We start from the raw sequence: 18,261 nt of genomic DNA, 5'->3' as shown, positions 1-18,261 counted from the left end.
CAGGTATCAGTGAAAGCTCCAGTGTAGACAAGGGTGATGTCGTTTTGCTGCTGTGTCATCCCTTCATGCTTTGTGAGGGCAACAGTGACAAACCTTGTCTCTGCCACAGCTTCCAGCAGTGCTACCACAGAGGGATAGTTACAGGGCCCAGGTTTCCGAGTATGACTGTTGCTATGGGAAAGCGCCCATGGTTAAAGCCGTCTTTCCACAGGCAAAGAGGACCTGCAAGGGACCTCCTGGTTCAATTTGTCTTGGCCCCTGCTTCTACTGCCACCTGCTGGGATGCTGTACACATGGCCCTCTGCAGTAAGGGTGCCCCTTCTCTCCCACTCAGACATTAGTCACCCTAAGACCCTTGGAAACGGCTTATCTTTCGTGTGTGCAGGAAGACCATCTCCCTGGCATGTGGGAAGGGAGGTAGGGATTGGTACGCAGCCCCCCCACACCTGCTCACTCACCAACCAGAGGATGAAGTTGATGGCAAGCACAGTAGGCACACCGCCGAAGGGAAGCCCCTGGAGAACCGTGCTGCGAGAGCGGGCGCTGAAGCACTGCTCCTCCGTGCTGTTCGCTAACGTGTCCAGGAAGCTGAGAACATCCAGGGAGATGGGGCTGGGGCCCCCTGGTGCTGACTCAGCAGAATACATGCTGTCCATCTGTGCCTCCTGTCCAATCTGTTGGGCCTCACCCTGCAAAAACCCGGGCAGGGTCAATGATGGACAGGAGGGAGGGTGGAGACTGCAGTGGACTTTGGCTGGGAAGCCAGGCCAGTCCTAGCTTTTTCCAGTGGAAGGAACTGGGTAGGGACATAATTAGGCTAGGGACGGCATGCTGACAGGGTGATCTGATAGCTGCTGCAGTCCCAGCCTGGCCCAGTAACAGACACTACAGAGGTCAGAGCAAAAAATATCCTAGCAAGTGATGCTGCAGAAGTGGGGTGGGGGGCAGTGCTAGCCACTGGGGCTGCCACATCCCTGGCCTCCACTCCAGGAATTGTATAGTTCTTTTGCCATTTGGACTTTTAGCTGCATCCTTGCTTTATTCCTACCTGAGAGTAAAGGTCCTTCACCGCCTTCCCTGCTCAGTCTCAGAGGCTGGAATAAGTTGTTGCTATCATGGTGAAGTCAGAGGTCAGGAGCAGGACACTGGACCATTTTCATAAGCCACTACAAATAAGAGATAAAAAGTAGCAAGAGACTGACAGGGCTCTATTCACCACATTCCCTTACCACCACATCTGTGCTGGTAGTTGCACCCAACAAATTATCTTCCTATCCCTTTCCTCCCTTTGAGTATCTGGAATCCTTGATTTCAGAGGTAGGTGTAAGCTAACAGGTCCTCCAGACCACCTTCCTGCCTCCTGGTAGGAGTGCTGGCCTGAAGACATTTTCCTAGTGTTGAAAACTCAGCTGTCCAACATCTCACAGGGCTCCAGCCACTCACCTTGTCCTGGCCATTTTCTGTATTCTATTTTCCCAAGTTTTTCAAAAACACCTCCTTATTCTCTGTCCAGGCCAGTTTTGATTCCACTGTAATATGGCTTTGTAAAAGAATTTTTACAGTAAAGACCCATGGCAAAGAGCTCACTTCACTTTCCTGCTCCATCATTCTCTCCCTTATTTCCTCTTGGCACCTAGCAAAAAAAGCCTCAGGAGCCTAATGTAGACAGGGTCCTTAGAGTGTGATCATCAGGGAGTCATGTCAAGCCGTGGGTCCAAAACAGTATGAAGGGGCAGCACTTGGTGATACAAACCCACAGAGGAAGAGAGGGCATAGTGAGGGCATGGAGGGGTCAGAGGTCCTCAGTGACCTAGCAAGGAGGTCCCAGTGATGGAACCACTGGATCCTGAAGGAGGCAGTGTTTAGCTAGACCACCAGTGGTCAAGGAGGACAGTAGCCAAGGCAGGGAATCCCAGGCTCTGTGTGGGGCCCAGTGAGTGCTGCTGGCCATTTCTGCTGTGTTGGGGTAAGTGTACCTACTACCCAAGGTGGCTGCAAATGCAATTTTCTGCTGCACAGTTGTTCCCCACTGCACAGCTTTCACTGGCTTGAAGCATGACAGGAAGATGCAGCATACTCCCTTACCCCCTCAAGCCATAACGGTGATGTCTTGGACTCAAGCCTAGTTCTGGAAACACAGGACCTGGGTTGGTCCTGTGGTGTTTGTTCTTCCACATCAGCAGAAGATGAAGCAGTTATCAATAGATTCCCAGGGCCCCTGGGGAGTGCCAGTATGTCCAATAAGCCCTCATGAACAAACCTTCTCTTCCAAAACAATGCCCTTGACATCATGGAGGGAATCTACCCATTCAAAAGTCCCAGTGATCAAGTTAAACCTACCACTGTGGGAATAGAGAGGGGTCCATTCCCTGTTCTGGAGAAGGGGGACCTGGCACAGTACAGTTGGCTTGGAGGACTGAACCTTATAGGTGTACTATGGCAATGCCCCTGCCTGTAGTTAACTATGCTTCTATCTGCAAACTCTCCCACTTTTTAGGCCTCCAGGTACTGCTTTATATGAACCATGGCGCTGGCTCTCATGGCTCCCATGCATACAGGTGACACCCATGCTCTACAACAGAGATGGCCAGCCTGTGGCATGGATGCCACAAGTGGCACAGGCAGCCTCTGTGTGTGGCACAGCAGATCAGGGAAGGACCAGGCAGCACAGTGGGAGGCAGAGCAGCAGATTGGGCAGGCAGCAGAATGCAGAGCAGCAGGTAGAGCAGGGGAAGAGGATCAGAGTAGCTCTTGCAAAGTGTGTGGAGCTAATTCATGACACACTTACCACAAAGGTTGGTCCCCACTGCCCTACAAGAAGGGCTCCACAGGTGGGTTATTTCCATAAAAGCTCTGAACACCTAGATCCACATACCTTGAGCCTACAAGCAGGCACTGCCCTCATCAACCAGTGACCTGCCTTTTTCCAGGCCTCTTGCCTCCTTGGAAGGCATGGGGAAAGGAAAAGCAGGGGGAGCAGCAGTCTGACTTGGTGCAGCCAGTTAGGGATTCCTAGGGCAGCTGCACTGGGAAGCAGGAAGCTGGGGCCCAGTTCAGCAACAGGAATAATTAGCTAGAACAGTGGTTGGCGACCTTGTCAGGCTACCAGCTGGCATAACCCCGCTAAGGTAAGAGGGGTGGGCAGATGGGTGCTAGGATGCAGCCACCACCACTTCTTCCTGCTGTGGCACGGGAGAACTCCCCACCACCAACCTCCTTGTCACTGAACGTCACGGAAGCCCCAGGTCCAGAGGCTGGATCCAATGGTACCATGGGTCATATCTAGCCCACAATCTGATCCCTGCTCTAGTGTTTCACCAAATGTGAAGAGGGCATGATGGTCACATGCATTCCCCACTGCCATCCATGGCGAGGTCATACACCTGCTTGCTGGGATGTGCTTTGTAAATGGCTAGCTTTGTTTACACCCTGTCAGCTTTCCAGAGTGCTACCAAAATGCCCAACACTGTAGCCATGCTAAGCAGTCATATTTTCATTTTTGCTACTGCTAGACACATGGGAGAGATGTCTCTGCTATTTGACCTGGTGTCTGAGAAACTGCACTTACTGTCATCTAGTATTTGTTTCACACCCTTCTTTTTAGATGACGACCAAAATTAGGACCCCGTTGTGTTAGCCTCCATACAACACCCACTCCCTGTCCCAAAGAGTGAGTTTCTAAATTTTTATTTAGATTTATAAATAGACAAGAATGACAAATGGCAAAGGTGGAAATAGGCACAGGGAAGTGAAGTGACATACCCAAAATTACATAGGAAGTAAGTGGGACTTCTAAGTCCCAGTCTATTGAGCTGGGACTGACCCCTAAACCCTTACATTGCCTTCTGAAGTTAGTTTCACATTCTGGGTGAAAAGATAGTCAGCAAACTACATTTAAGTGCAGTGCATCAGGGAGCAGCCTTGTTTGACCTGAAAGACCTGGCATGGGACTACACCTGTGCTCAGCACGCGTGATTCTCAGCTCTAGCAGGATCAGATATGATGCTATAAAACTGTAACAAAAGCTGAGAATCCCTCACAAAAATAATCACATCCTTAACCACATCCTTAGAGGCTGTGACAGATGCTGATGAAAGATGTGCAGGGCCCACAGAAACACTCACTGGCTTCTGTCTTAGAATCTGGGATTCACAAAGCTTCAAATTGTTTGGGCTTTGCTGGGAAAGTTTCACAGGGATCTAGCTAGCACCCTGATACCTGGAAGATGTACCCACGGAGCTTCAGTGAGCAACAGCCATGAAGGCAAGTTTTACATCTTACCCAAAACATAGCATGCCTGGTGGCATAGAGCACTATGGTGGAGTACAGTGAATAGTATTAACTAGGGGTGCACCAATAGAGATTTTGGGGGCTGATACCGATAGCAGATTTTTAAGGAGGCATATCAGCCAATACTAATCTGATTTCTGATACAGCTGCATGTAGCTGGTAAGTCTGTTGTGGTGGAAGGGGAGGAGGGAGGGAGGAAAGGAGCATGGGGGAGGGCTGAACAATGCCCCCTGTAGTGAGGGAGGGAGTAGGGCTGTGGCTGGGGCAGGTGCTGCCCAGCCAGGGTGGGATGGGCATAGGATGGAGCCATGGCTCGTTCAGGGTGCCGGGGGGGCTCCTGCCTCTGCGTGCCGCTCATCTGGAGGCTCCCACTGCTCATCCAGGAGGACATGGGGGGGCATGTGCCCCATGATCTGTAAGGGCTGGGCTGGGTGGGCTGCAGCCAGGGGCTGTGCTGTGCTTGGGGAGGGCAGCAGCAGTGCTGGGAGAAGGCTACAGAGGGGATACAGCAAAATTTCGGGTGGCTGCAGCCCTCCCCTCCCCCACAGCCCTCTCCGCCAACCCTGAGTGCAGTGCAACACAGCCCCTGGCTCCAGCCCACAGCTGCAGCCCATCCTGCACAGATCTGGGGGCACACGGGTCCCCCTGTGCCCTCCCGGATGAGCGGCAGGAGCAGTAGCAGGAGCCTCTGAACAAGCAACCGAATGAGACTCTCCCTGAGTAGCAGCACGCAGCAGCAGCCGCCACCACAGCTGCCACCCCCCTTCCCCGCCCCATAGCTTGGTCCTGCACCTGACCCGCCCTGGCTGGGCAGCACCTACCCCACCCCCACTCCCTCCCTCACTGTAGGGGATGTTGATCTGCCACCCCACACCCTTTTCCTTCCCACTCTCCTTTCACCACAACAGACTTACTAGCTGCACACAACCCTCCAAGCTGCTAGGCTGTCCTCACTGCCTATATGCTGCACTGTGGCTGTGCGCACACACGGGCATTGATTGGCCAAATTATCGGCCACGTCAGGCTGATGTGGTCAGTAGGGCCAACCACACCTTGTCATGCCTGCGCAGATGCATCACAAGTAGGTCCAAGGAGGTGATCCCCCCACTCTATGCAACACTGGTCAGGCCGCAGTTAGAGTACTGCATCCAGTTCTGGGCGCCGCACTTCAAGAGGGATGCGGACAACATGGAGAGGGTCCAGAGAAGGGCTACTCACACGGTCAGGGGGCAGCAGGGCAGGCCCTACAAGGAGAGGCTATGGGACCTGAACCTGTTCAGCCTTCACAAGAGAAGGCTGAGAGGGAATCTGGTGCCTGTCTATAAACTTACTAAGGGGGACCAGCGGGGAACGGGAGAGACCCTGTTCCCACAAGCACTACCAGGAGAAACTAGGAATAATGGCCATAAGTTGACTGAGAGTAGATTCAGGCTGGACATCAGGAGGCACTACTTCACAGTCAGGGCAGCTAGGATCTGGAACCAATTTCCAAGGGAAGTGGTGCTTGCTCCTAGCCTGCGGGTCCTCAAAAGGAGGCTAGATAATCACCTTGCTGGGGTCGTTTGACCCCAGCATTCTTTCCTGCTATGGCAGGGGGTCAGACTTGATGATCTGCTCCAGTCGCTTCTGACCCTGCACAACTATGAAACTCTTTCCAATATAGTCTATATTCTTTATATCAGTGCCAATCTGATATCGGACCAATGTATCAGTACACCTCTAGTATTAACTGTATGGCAAAAGCATTCCTCCCCCTCCTCCTGTATCGCTCCCACCAATCCTTGCAGCACAGCACTGCCAAGTATCCCCCTGGGGCAGGGGACTCAGCAGAGTGTCAGTGCCTGTCCCCGAGTCACCCCTGTTGCTCCCTGCAAATGGAACTTCGCGGTTCCCTTAGAGGATACAGCCACTCTGGCTTTCCATCACAAGAGGTTCCAGACCACTTTGAACAGACAGAGTTTTTCCCAAAGTTGTGCCTACTTGGAGAGTCAGAGATCCCAGTGAAATATTGACCCTAAAGTCACTCCTGGGGCTGGGAATCAGGAGTGTAGATAAAACCTTGCAAAATATCTGTCTCCCCTCACCTGACTGTTTCCTCACTGCCTTCCCGCATCAGGGAGAACTTTCTTTTTGACCCAGGGATGCCAAGCAGAGCTGAGTTTGGGGAAGCAGGATTCTGCAGGCAAGATACTAGCAGTCCCAGGGGAAAGGAATGAATACAAGAGTTTGGAGATTTAGAAAAGAGAAGCAGAAACAGAGGAACTTACTTCTGATGCCCAACACCGTTGGGTTGCAAGAGACACAAGCTCCCACACCCTTTCCTGAAAGCTGGTAAGGTGCCAAGGGCCAGACTGAGGTGAGGGGCCTCTAGGGAGGACTAGGCATTTCCCTGCAGACCTGCACTCAATCTGTTCATTCTCTGTGTGCCCATCTCCCTCCCTCCTCATGCTCCCTTTCCTCTGTAAACAGCAGAGCTATCACCATCTGGCATTTTTAGCTGATAAATAATTCATCCCCTTTTTGTTAGCAAGAAGAGTAAGTCTGATTGAGGGAGCCACTGGACCATCAACAAATAAATAATGAGACTCCTAGCAACCTGCAAGTCCCTTCCCAGTCTCAGCCCTGCTTCCCAGAGCAAGTTCCCCAACCCATTTCCCGAAACAATGTTTACTTTTCTAGCAGATACATCCAGCCACAGGAAGAGGGGTGAACAGAAGACACTGCTGTCCAGGGGAGTAGCTGGGGATTTATATTTCCCTGTAAGCTCCCCGACACTGTACACGTCCCAGCTAATAATCCAGAGGAAGAGCTAGGCTAGAATCTAAGCAGACACTACCTTTGCTCCTGGCTGAAGAAGCATCAGCAGATTCCTCCACTAAATCCTGCTTTCCATTCCCTTCCAGGCTTTCCTGGTCACATGCCTCCAAAATACAAACTTCCTGTAGACCCCCAAACTCAACTCTGTATATCCCAGACCAATCCCTGCCCCAGTCAGCCTCCCCCAGTTCCATGAATTCATCATACTTTTCATGGCTGCAGTTTTATGGACTAGAAAGAGTTTTAGACAGAAAGCAACCACCCCTCCCCTGGGTTCCATAACAACTCAACCAACCTCAAACCTGCCTCCATACAAACTGTACACACCCATCACAGCACTCCCCATCATTCAGTCCTCAATTAACCTTTCTTTCTCCCAGATGTCCATACAGACATCTTACAGTACAGATTGCTGAAGCTCTCAAAACTCTTCTGTAAATTACATAACTACAGTCTTACTGTCAACATTATTGCTGGAAATAAAATAAGGCAGTTTAAGTATTCTAGGATCCTTACCATTCACATATTTTATCTGCAAGAATGTGAAAATTTCATCTCGTATGGTTCAACCACCACCTTAACTCTGACCCCGAGACGCAAGAGATCACTGACCATAGGCTGCATTTACAGATCCACATATTATCATAATCACTAGTGAGTATGTGTCAAAAGGGTTCATAGGGACAGAAGTGTGTAACTAGGGTAAGGGTAGCAGGGCACCATTCCCAGGTGCTGACCAAGAGGAGGAACCAACATAGTCTCCTAGAGTCCTTGCCATGGCAGGGGCAGCCCTGCACCTCAGTGCCACACTAAGCAATATATCTGGGGGGAGCAGAAGGGGGCCAAGTGAAGCAAGCATGATGGTGCTCCCCTCTTTCCCACCAGGGAGCCTTTGCCAGAGCAGGCAGAGCCCTGCTCCCAATATGCATGTATTGGGAGAGGAGGAGGAGGGAACAAACAGGGCACTAGGGTCAGTTCCCAGGGAGCCCACCCATGGGGCTACTGCTGCCAGTGGAGAGTCTTTTCCTCCCCTCATCTATGTCTCCTCCTCCCCTTCACTCCCCATCTGTTCTACATAACCCTGCTCCAGGCTCTCAATGAGCTTGTCATGCCTCCGCATAACGACATCTTGTTGGGAAGAGTTAAGGTTACCATTGGAACAGATGAGATGAATTTTCACATGTCAATATTGTGCAATGCTTCAGGCCTCTAAAACAGTTGCATAATGGCACTGCATACAGCAATATTATGGGTCATTAGTGCAGGAGATGAAGGCACTTGTTTAAAAGGAAAAGCTGGGTTAAGTAAAATGCCTTTTTGACATCCACTTCTCCATTTCAAAGCTGTTCAGATGAACAACACACAGCTGTCCCAGCTCCCTTTATCTTAGAACTGGCTTTTCTAAGCTTCCTCAACAAGAAAACTGAGTTTAACTTAAATTCTTGTGACTTGGATTTGCATAGGATTCTTCTTCCTTAAATCCTGCCCCCCCCCCCCCGAATTTTCCAGTCATGCCATTAAGCTTTACTTCCCACTGTGTGCATTGTTGCCTGCTATAAAACCAAATCTGTGCCACACTGCGAGTGATTTCAGGGTTTGCATGTGCTAGATTATTTTGTATACAGAATGCATTAAGTTCTTGGGATGAAATACATTGCAGATAACATCAGCAAGCGATCGTGTTCAAACAGATCAAGCAGGGCACATGGAATCAAGAGACCAATTTCTATTCCCAGCTATACTACTGATTCACTGTGTAACCTAGGGTAAGTTGTTCCCCCTGCCTCCCAGTGCTTCAGTTTCCCTCTCTGCAAAATGGGGACAGCACTGGATGACATCACAGGCATCAGTCCATTCCCTCACATACACAAAGTACTTTGAGGTGCTTAGCTGTTGTTAAGCTCAGGAGATCACTGTGTCAAACACAGTGCAAACAAGGGACAAAGTCACCATTCCCTGACCCACAGAGGACAGAAGGAGGATGAAATAGAGAATCAGGCTGGAGAGGACTGAGGAAAGGACGTGTCAATGGAAATGCAAAGGATACTTGGGTGAAAAATGCTAAAACAGGGCAAAGTTTTAGTTTTATATAAGATTTTAAGCATGTGTATATATATATGTGTGTCAATAATAAAAGTAAACATCTGATTTATACATAAAACTGGGACTACCCCATGTTTTTCTTAAATAATACAGATATTTTTGTATTGGACAAATCTTGTGTTCTTCATACTATAGTAGCAGTGTTTTGCTTGGCTGTCTATAATTGGAGGATCTCAAAGTCCCATCAAACGGTGAATGAAATCATTCAGCGTGAAGTATTTATTATATTATGTTTTTATTTTTGTTTGCAAAGTGATCAGCAATGGTGATTTCCTTGGAGAAGTTATTCCAAGGGATTTGCCAACTTCTGTAAATCACCCCTGATCCATAGCTCTCTTTCGATAGGTTTGTTGAGACTATTCCATATCCAATCTGTTTTGTTTGGACACAAAATCTGTCTCCTGTTTCTGACTGGATGAACAGTAACATGCAAAGTCAGATTTGCAGTTCTGAATATGAAATCTGCTATGTGAATGTCATCCAATCTCTGGTTAAAAAATGGCTTTCCTTTGAACGCCCCTGCCAGCCAACTCAATTGTTAGGACACCCACACAGAAAGCCAAGGTAAAGGAGAACATCAAAGCAGATTCTTTTAAAATTCATTTGACTTTTAGTCACAGACTACTCTTTTTTGGCAGTATTTAACTAGCTCTTATCACAGTCTCCTTGGAAGGTTGATTAGGATTATCAGCCTCATTTTGCAGAGGGAAAAAGCTGAGACACAAAAAGGTTGAAGGACTAGCTCATGGGCACAAGATTCAAGGCTCTGCCCCCTAGCCATCACTGCTCTCACATTTACCTTGCTCTTTTCCAACCTCACTCCTTCCCAGATACTTGCCAGGAGAGTCACTTCTATCCGTGTGGGAACAGAATGCGGGAAAGGATGTAATGAGAAAGTTAGGACAACATCCCCACTCACTGGGAAGAATAGATGAATCTCAGATGTCTGACCTTGTAGATCTGTAGCAAGCCCTGGAGGGGGGGCGGTGCGGAAACCTGAGCTGGTTGCACTGACTCAGCAATACACAGGGCAGGATCAATACTCAGCTAAGGCTGGGAAAGGTACCTCAGTGCTGAGCTCAGAACAAGCTTTGGGGGGCGCAGCTTGGACCCAGGAGGGTCACCATGACCTCTGCTGCACTTGAGCTCAGAGAGGCAGGAAGAGGCATGCCCACCACACCCAGTTCTCACTCAAGAAACGTGAGATGGAGGAAGGGACCCCCAAAGCATGACCCACCAAAACTATGCTGTGAGGCAGGGACTTAGAGCCTTCTTCATCATCTCATTCACCTCACGTCTTAGGGGCAGAACCCTGGGGGTGTCTTTGCTAGACACTGATGTGTGTGTTTGTGTGTGGGGGGGGATGCATGAGAGGGCTAAATCTGTGTCTGAGGCAGACTGTGGGGCTGTTCCACACCCACACTCCAGCCCAGCTCATGGGACATAGGTCCCTCAAGTCTGGCCAACACATTTCTCCTCCCTAAATCCTCAAGTGCCTCCTTTCCCTCTCTCAGACCAACTCCCCCCCTTCCAATTTCTACAGAGTTCCCTGGAATCTTCCTGGCTCTTCTTCCACTTATAAATAGGGCATCATTCCCTTTTCACCAAGCACAAAAGGGCTCTCCAGTTCAAACAAGTTTTGCCTCAGAAGAAAAATGTGTTTAAAGGGAACCACATTGCCCTGCCTTGCAGGCACTCCAGCTTCCTCTCACCCCAAACCCACGCTGAAGACTCGGCTGCCTGGAATCACCTTCACGTTCCCAGGCGCCCGTTGTTTCTGTTCTATGGTATCTGGAAATCATATAAGCTGGGTTGTCTCTGAGGCCTGCCAGAAAAAAGGCTGTTGAGATTACGGAAGGGGCCAACATATTCTGCTACAGGCTCTCCTAGGCATGCTGACTGACTGGTCTTTTTGGGCCCTCTGACTCTGCAGAGCTGCCAATATGGCAGCAACTCAGCTTCTTCCTTTCAGCCAAAACCAGCTGGCAGCTTGCAGTTCACCCAAGCAGTGTCAGGAGGAAAAACCTATTCCTTAGTGTGGAAATGTGCTGAGCAGAAGCTGCTATGAAGTAACCAGCTGGCACTGTCCATTAGGCAATAGTCCTGATGAAGCACATTCACACTGCCCCATGCCACCAATAACATTAGCTCACACCACACCAGGAAGCGCTCGGGACTTTGCTCTGTCCAGCAAGTCCTGAACAGAGAATGGATGCCTGAGTGACTTGGGATTTTCAAGCGTCTCAATGGAATTTCATGACATCCCCTCTGGAGGGCTCCACTGACCAGGATGCACCATCAGACCCAGAATCCAGCTGCAACTGTCCCACCAAGAACTGCTTTGATGGTATCTACCTTCACCCTCCCCCTGCAGACTCATTATTTGAGCATCTGATTATGCCTTCGTCTGAACTCTGCTGGAATCTCAGCCAGCCCATCAGTCCTTTTGCTTTGCTATTACAGCTCTTTTCTCTGTGGCCTTCTGAGCCCAGGCTCTCCAGACTCCATCACCTGTGCAATGCTGCTGCCTCCTTTCCAACAAACATACACAGAAGTGCAGTCAGATTGTCCTCCTACTCAAAGAGCACTGCTGGCTCCAGGTTCATTTCAAGGCACAACTCAAAACTGACTTCCTTGCATTTAAAAAGCTCCAAGGATTTGACTTCTACAACTTCCCAGAGCTCTCTTGTTCTATGCCCCTTTCCATTTCATCCCTTCTGCCACCAGGCTCTGCGTGTCACTCTGTATGGTTCTCTCATGCTGGAACGAGAGCCTGCCCCGCAGAGGTCACACAGGCTCTACATACCTTGCAGCAGCCTCAATGCGTCTCCCTGCTCATCTCAAACCTCTTCTCCCTCTAGCCCAAAGGCAGGCAATTATTTTGGGTTGAGCGCCACTTACCGAGGTTTGGCAAGCAGGTGCCCCACCCCCGGTCACCATCTTGTGATGGGAAGTACCGTCCCCATACCCCTGACCTTTGCCACCAGAAGTCCTTCCCCTTGCCCTAGGAAGTACTCCTTTCAGCAAGGGGTTTTGCCAGCTGGAACCAGAAAAATACCAAATTATATTCTAAAAAGCAAACATCTAAAACATTCATTAATTTGATTTCAACAAATATTTTTGTCCTGGTTTACATGTGTTCGTGTAGTGTACACAGAGGTGATTGCATATAATAGCTTAAAATGAAGCCTTATCATGGTATTTTGTGGGAGGGTGGTATAGGTTTGTGGTGGGCTTTGGGTGTGTGTTATGTGGGGAAGGGTGTGGGTATGCCTGTGGGGGGTGAATAGGTCTGGGGTGAGGGAGCATGTAGGTATGCATGTGGATACATGGGATGTGGGTAGATATGGAGTTTGTGGGGGAACTGTGTGGGGGAAGGGTGGCTGAGATGTGTGAGGGGGTGTAGGTATGGGGGTCTGTGCATATGGCAGTGCAAGGGGGGTGTGGGTGCATGTGTATGGTGGGGTGTGTGCGTGGGACTCACCCTACAAATACACACACAGTCTCTTCATACACCTTCCCCTCCATCCTGGGTACCAGCACAGGCCCCATGCTCCCCAATCTGGTGATGCAGCCAGGAGCCACGTGGTGCTGGAGCAGTGTGGGCAGGCAGGCAGCCAGGGAAATGGTTGGGGGTGGGATGGGGCTGGGCTGCTGGTTCCTGCTGAGGCTCCCCCTGGATCTTACTGCCCCTGGCTCCTGTCATCTTTGACAAGCAGCCAGGAGCAGATAAATATTTTCTAAATTTTTTAGGGGCCCTATGGGCCAGATAGAATGGCTTGGCAGCACAGATCCAGCCTGTGGGCTGTATTTTGCCCACTCCTGCTCTAGGCTCAGCCTCATTCTCCCTTGGTCATGCTTTCAACCATGTCAGGTGTCCTCATGCAAGCCTCTGCACGAAGGCAAATTGCATCAGACCATTCCTTACAAGACCAGCTTTGCAAATCCCTCTCCCTCTCAGCACAGGTCTTTCCATGTTCCTTGCTCATTGAGTTACTTCAGGGCAATGTTACTGTCTAAACATTGGGGACAGGAGCAGAAAACAGCCCCAGGAGATGGAGTACATTCGGTGACTTTGCCCATTTGTACAAGCCTGACCTCATCAGCTGGGTCCATTCTGTCCATCCCTATGTTGTCAAAGCCTATCTAGTAGAAGGGCATCTTGCAGTCTCAGGACTGTACTCATGGAATCCTTCTCACTGAAAACTCAAATAGGAAGTAACAGAGGGAGGGCTGAAATGGTGTTAAAATATCAGTGATGAAGGCATGGCCCAACATCCTGATTGGATCATTCTCCTCTGAAAAGTGATCCCAGGTTCATGGTTCAAAGGGAGAAGGCAAGACAAAGCAGCATTCCCCACCTGCTCAGCCCATGTCAGTGAGGTCTGCTCATCCAGGATAGGGACAGGGAAATCCCAGACTGGAATTATTAACTCAGGGGGACGAGATTTCTTAAGCCCAGCAGCAGACAGCAGCGATATATTTTAGCTTCTGGATGGGGAGCAAACTCATACAGACATGAACTTGGCCCCAAAAATGTAGTGCTGGTGAAGTTTATGGTTTAGGGGTTCTGGAGCCCGAAGTTGCTCTTTTTAACCCCAAGACACGTCTAGTTTGAGCAGTGGGGCAGCATGGTATCCCTAAACAGGCAAGGGAGAGCAGCACCTTTCAGTTGGTATGGCCTGGCCAAATGAAACTCAAGTACACAAATGCAAGGAGAGGAGGGGGAGGGAGGAAGATAAGCGTGTTCAAATGTTTTCTCTCCTTTTTCATTCTTTCCTGCTTCCAATCCCTTCTAGTGCTTTACATAAGTATTAGAATGAGTGATGTGGCTACTTAGATCCAAACAGCATGGCTAATAAGGATTTGATGACATGCAACCCACACTGCCATCCAGTCAGAGCAGTTCCTGACACTGGAGATGCATACTTTTCTTGAGTGCAAAATAAAAGGAAAATACCAGCAGCATCCATCTGGCAGCTCTGAGGCAGGACTTCAGAACCTGCCAGAGGAGGCTGGGAGCAAAGGGCTTCCATGCAATGCTGGAACCAATAAAGAGTAGAAATCAATTTCTTCTGCAGCTGGGGATTCAGAGCCCGTTCTAATGAAAGCAAAAGGGGTAACTCTGCCTCTCACAACCCTGGGAACAGCCAATTAACAGAATGCACAGCTACACGAAGATGCTGGATTTTTTTAAAAGGTCTGGGTAATCTGGGAACCAGCAACAAGTAAAATATATGTCGTTTTTCAAGTGCCTCTCAAAAAGGGGCTGAAGACCTTACTCCTTATTAGACGGTACACAAAAAGTCACATCAGCACAAGAAACCCCTATTATCCCTGGAAATGAAAGCTACAGAGTGAAGGGGGTTGATCTCCAGAAAAGAAGTAACAAAAGCAGAGCTAGGTCAGTCTGGAAACAATGTGGAGGGGAGAAAGAGGGCTCAGGTCTGATTTGCAAAGTAGAGAAAGGAGGAATGAAATGTGAGAGAGGAAAGGCACAGAGGATGCAGCCCAATCACTGGTGACCTAAGCTGCTTCATTAGGTTTCCTGTGGGCTGGTTATGAACAGAAGGGTAGCCAAGTCTCCTGCTTTATGGTGGAAAAGGTCTTGTCAGAGCTGAGAAGAACCCTGCCCCACCTCAGGCCACAACAGCACAACTGGCCTAATGCTCAGGATCTCAATGAAACATTAGACAGGTGCTCTCCACAACCATCAGTCTGCAGAAAGAATCTCTCTCCTTCGTGTCCTATCTCCATGTCCTCTCTCCTCCAGCCCCACTTTGTGCCCAACCTCAGATGTTCCCAACTACCTTCAGTCTCTACCCCCAGCCTTTCATTCAGCAGCTCAACCAGGTGGAGAGAGGGAATGCAGGGAGAAAGGCAGCTACTGCTTGCTTTCCTGCTATAAGCTACTGTGGACCATGGACCATTGGAACTGACTCCCCAATGCCTTGAGATGAAAAGTACCTGGGAATCTTACAGGGCTCTGTACTGAACATGCAGACAGCTCCGAGCTGACACCCACTAACTGAAGTCCTGACACAAACCACATATTAAAAAGCTGTTGCAGTCTCAAGATTAAAAGTTGCTTCACCACCCCCACCCCCTTTCACCCTCACATATGCACACCCTGATTTGAAGAGGCCCAAGTACCTTTTTCTGCTAACCAGACAGGCTGGCCAGAGTATGCTTTGGAAACCCTGATTCAGTTGCGTTAACGTGGAAAAGAGAACTGCCTGCTTGAACACACAAACCACACACAGACAAAAGTCTCCTATAACTGTCACGTACCTATGGAGACAAAAGCTGGATCCAGGGCTGGAAGGGGTCACGCTGCAGGCAAACAGCAGAACTATTCCAAGGGCAGACGCAGCAGCTTCTGCTTGGCTGAGTGAAGGACTATCCTGCACAGCAAAAGGTTTTGCAAATCCACCCCTCTACCACGTCCTGCTAAACTTCCCAGGAGCGGCCTCTGAGCTGGGAAACTCCGTGACACAGCAGCTGCAGTTGGAAATCTCTGCAGACACAAGATGAAAGATGCCCTCAGTGCAGAGCCCACTCCAGTGTGTGTGTGCATGCATATCGATGCATAAACAACTGGCATCCTTCCTCCACTTTACATCTCTCCTCCCTTCTGCGCCCTCTTTGGATGCTGGGAAAGATTGATCCAGTGCCGGCTGACAGAGGAGGGGCTGGGATGGACTGGCTGTCTCAAGAGGCCTTTTCAATCACAAATCTCTAATCTGAACAAATCTCTGATCTTAACTTTGTTCCAGGGAACAAAGGCTACACCAGGACCCCTGAGTTGCAGCAAACATCCTCCCACAGCTTCCTCTGCCAGCAAAAACTAGCAGCTTTGCCTGTGTCATGGGGGTCTAGCCTAGCTACTGGGCTAGTGAGGGCACAGCACATGAGAGGGGAAGCAAAAAGTGGAGCTCTCTCCTGTCCTACCCTCTTGGTGTATGTTATAAAACAGCTGGAAAACTGTCAAGCTCAAAGACAGCAAGAGAAGAGGCCAGAGGTAATGCCACCAGAGCGTAAGGTAGGGGCGGGCAATTATTTTGGGCGGAACACCACTTACTGAGTTTTGGCAAGCCATCAAGGGCCACATGACTGGCAGCCAGGGGCAGATAAATATTAATTTTCTTAACTTTGGGGGGGCCCTGCGGGCCAGACAGAATGGCCTGGTGGGCCACATCCGCCCCCCGGGCTGCATTTTGCTCACCCCTGGTGTAAGAGCTCTTCCATCTGCACAACTCTTGGCTGGAATCAGCTTTCAGCCTCTTCAGAGAAATGGTACAAAGAGTTTGGCACAGCTACACAAACACTTCCCCCAGACAGAGAGAGATAGCATGGCATACTGAGCTGAGCACTGGCCTAGGAGCAAGCAATGTCTGTGTTCAATTCCCAGCTGTGCACACAGTTGCAGGTGATCAGTCTCTCTACCTGTCAGATTGAGAAAATGACACTGAGTAACTCTACAAGGGAATTTGCTTGTAAAGCCCTATGAAAACAAAGTGAAGAATGCACTGAGAGAGGAACCTGCTTGGCTGGAGAAGTAGTTTGGGAAAAGCCTCCTGCTCTAACAGAAAACAAACAAATAAATAAAAAGAGTCATATGTCAGTTTGCACCTTTGTATGTTGTGCCCCAAAGCACTTCCTGGACTTCCAAGCCATGTCACACCTGTTAGCTACACACATACTGGTGAAATGCTGCCACCCCTGGGTGGAATGAAACATGAGTTTGAGTCTTTCCTGCCCAAGCACAGGTGGGCTGGACCTGATGATCTCGTGCGGTCCCTTCCAGACCCTAGCATCTATTTAACACTGATCTATTTTTCCCAGCTTCACATCCTCTCAGGAGTTGCTGCATTGTATGTTAAGCAGGTTTACCATCCACCCCAGAAGTGGCTGTATTTAGTGGTTAGTAACACACCAGCTGCATATTAAGGTGGCAGAGGGCTTTGGATGAAAATTACTGTCACCACCCAGTTTTCACTGTTCATACTCAAGGACTTACCCTGTGCAACAAGAGACTGGTATATGCTAGGGTGCTAACACACCTGCCGTTCTAGTTCTGGCCTTAGCATCTCAGGCAGTTGACAGACCATTTTCAACTGCTTTAAAAAAGGGATAGGATGAGGAGCTGACACATAGGATAGTGCATCAGCAATTATGATGCAACTGTGACACATGCATGATTCCAAAGTCATCTAAGTGACCTATATCTCTGCAACTTTAACCCTGAATACAAGACGACATAGGAGCAGGCAGACATAACAGTTACATCATAATAGTTCATATTAGTATCATTCCACACTGGTATAAATGTTAAAACTGTCCACAACCTTGGTGGTAGTGATGCTGGCAAAGGATGGAGAGCTGCCCTTGCCAGAAACTGGCAAGAATTCAACCCCAAAGGTATTTTAGCTCCTTTAAAAGAACTGTGCTCCTCAAAATGGGAAGCATGCTCCAAAGACGCTAGCGTGCCTAGTTTTACCTTTATCAGACATCCTTATGTGCGTTACTGCTTTCTGCTGGGAAAACCCCAAAAATATACAAACCCGAATAGTATTGCAGCTTAGGGAGTTTCTTTTAGATAAAATGCAAGGACCAGTGTATTTGGAGCTAGTGGTTCTTCCACATCTGAGCTAGCAACCATGATAGTTTATGTTAGCAGCAGTCCCTCAATACAAGGATGACAGTCTTCCAATAAATAGGGAAGTAATTGGTGAGTCCATAAATAACTAAGAAGGCCAATCCAAGATCTGCTTGTTCAACTGCAGATGTGACAAACTGTACCATTATATGTATAGTATGCGTATACACATAGTTTATGTATGGTAGAACCGTTTATGTATGGTAGAACCAACTGAATTTGTAAACAAGAAACTTTTGTTGCAAATTCTATTTTTACTAACTGTATTTATCAGGAAAGAGTTGATGCTAACAGATTTGGTCTGTTTTTCACTATTTCTACATTTTTTCCATGAATAGTTCAATATTTAAAAACAAATTCTGATCATTACTGAAACACATACCAACATTTTG

General features: G+C 49.0%; 1 protein-coding gene across 1 annotated transcript in view; it reads right to left on the bottom strand.

Annotated features, from left to right (window-relative positions):
* TMEM63C (transmembrane protein 63C) overlaps nucleotides 1-15,737 on the bottom strand; it is a 46,878-nt gene extending 31,141 nt beyond the window's left edge. The window contains exons 1-3 of the mRNA XM_019552060.1: nucleotides 15,502-15,737; nucleotides 1,049-1,166; nucleotides 459-689 (exon numbers count right to left, since the gene is read on the bottom strand). Of these exons, the coding sequence (XP_019407605.1) occupies nucleotides 459-656 (198 nt within the window). The 5' untranslated portion in view covers nucleotides 657-689; nucleotides 1,049-1,166; nucleotides 15,502-15,737. The remainder of the gene's footprint in view (nucleotides 1-458; nucleotides 690-1,048; nucleotides 1,167-15,501) is intronic.
* Between the last annotated feature and the right edge of the window lie 2,524 nt (nucleotides 15,738-18,261).

Source organism: Crocodylus porosus, unplaced genomic scaffold (assembly GCF_001723895.1).
Source record: "Crocodylus porosus isolate Cpor-Errol unplaced genomic scaffold, CroPor_comp1, whole genome shotgun sequence".
Lineage (NCBI taxonomy): Eukaryota > Metazoa > Chordata > Crocodylia > Crocodylidae > Crocodylus > Crocodylus porosus.
This window is presented reverse-complemented; position numbering and strand designations above follow the sequence as displayed.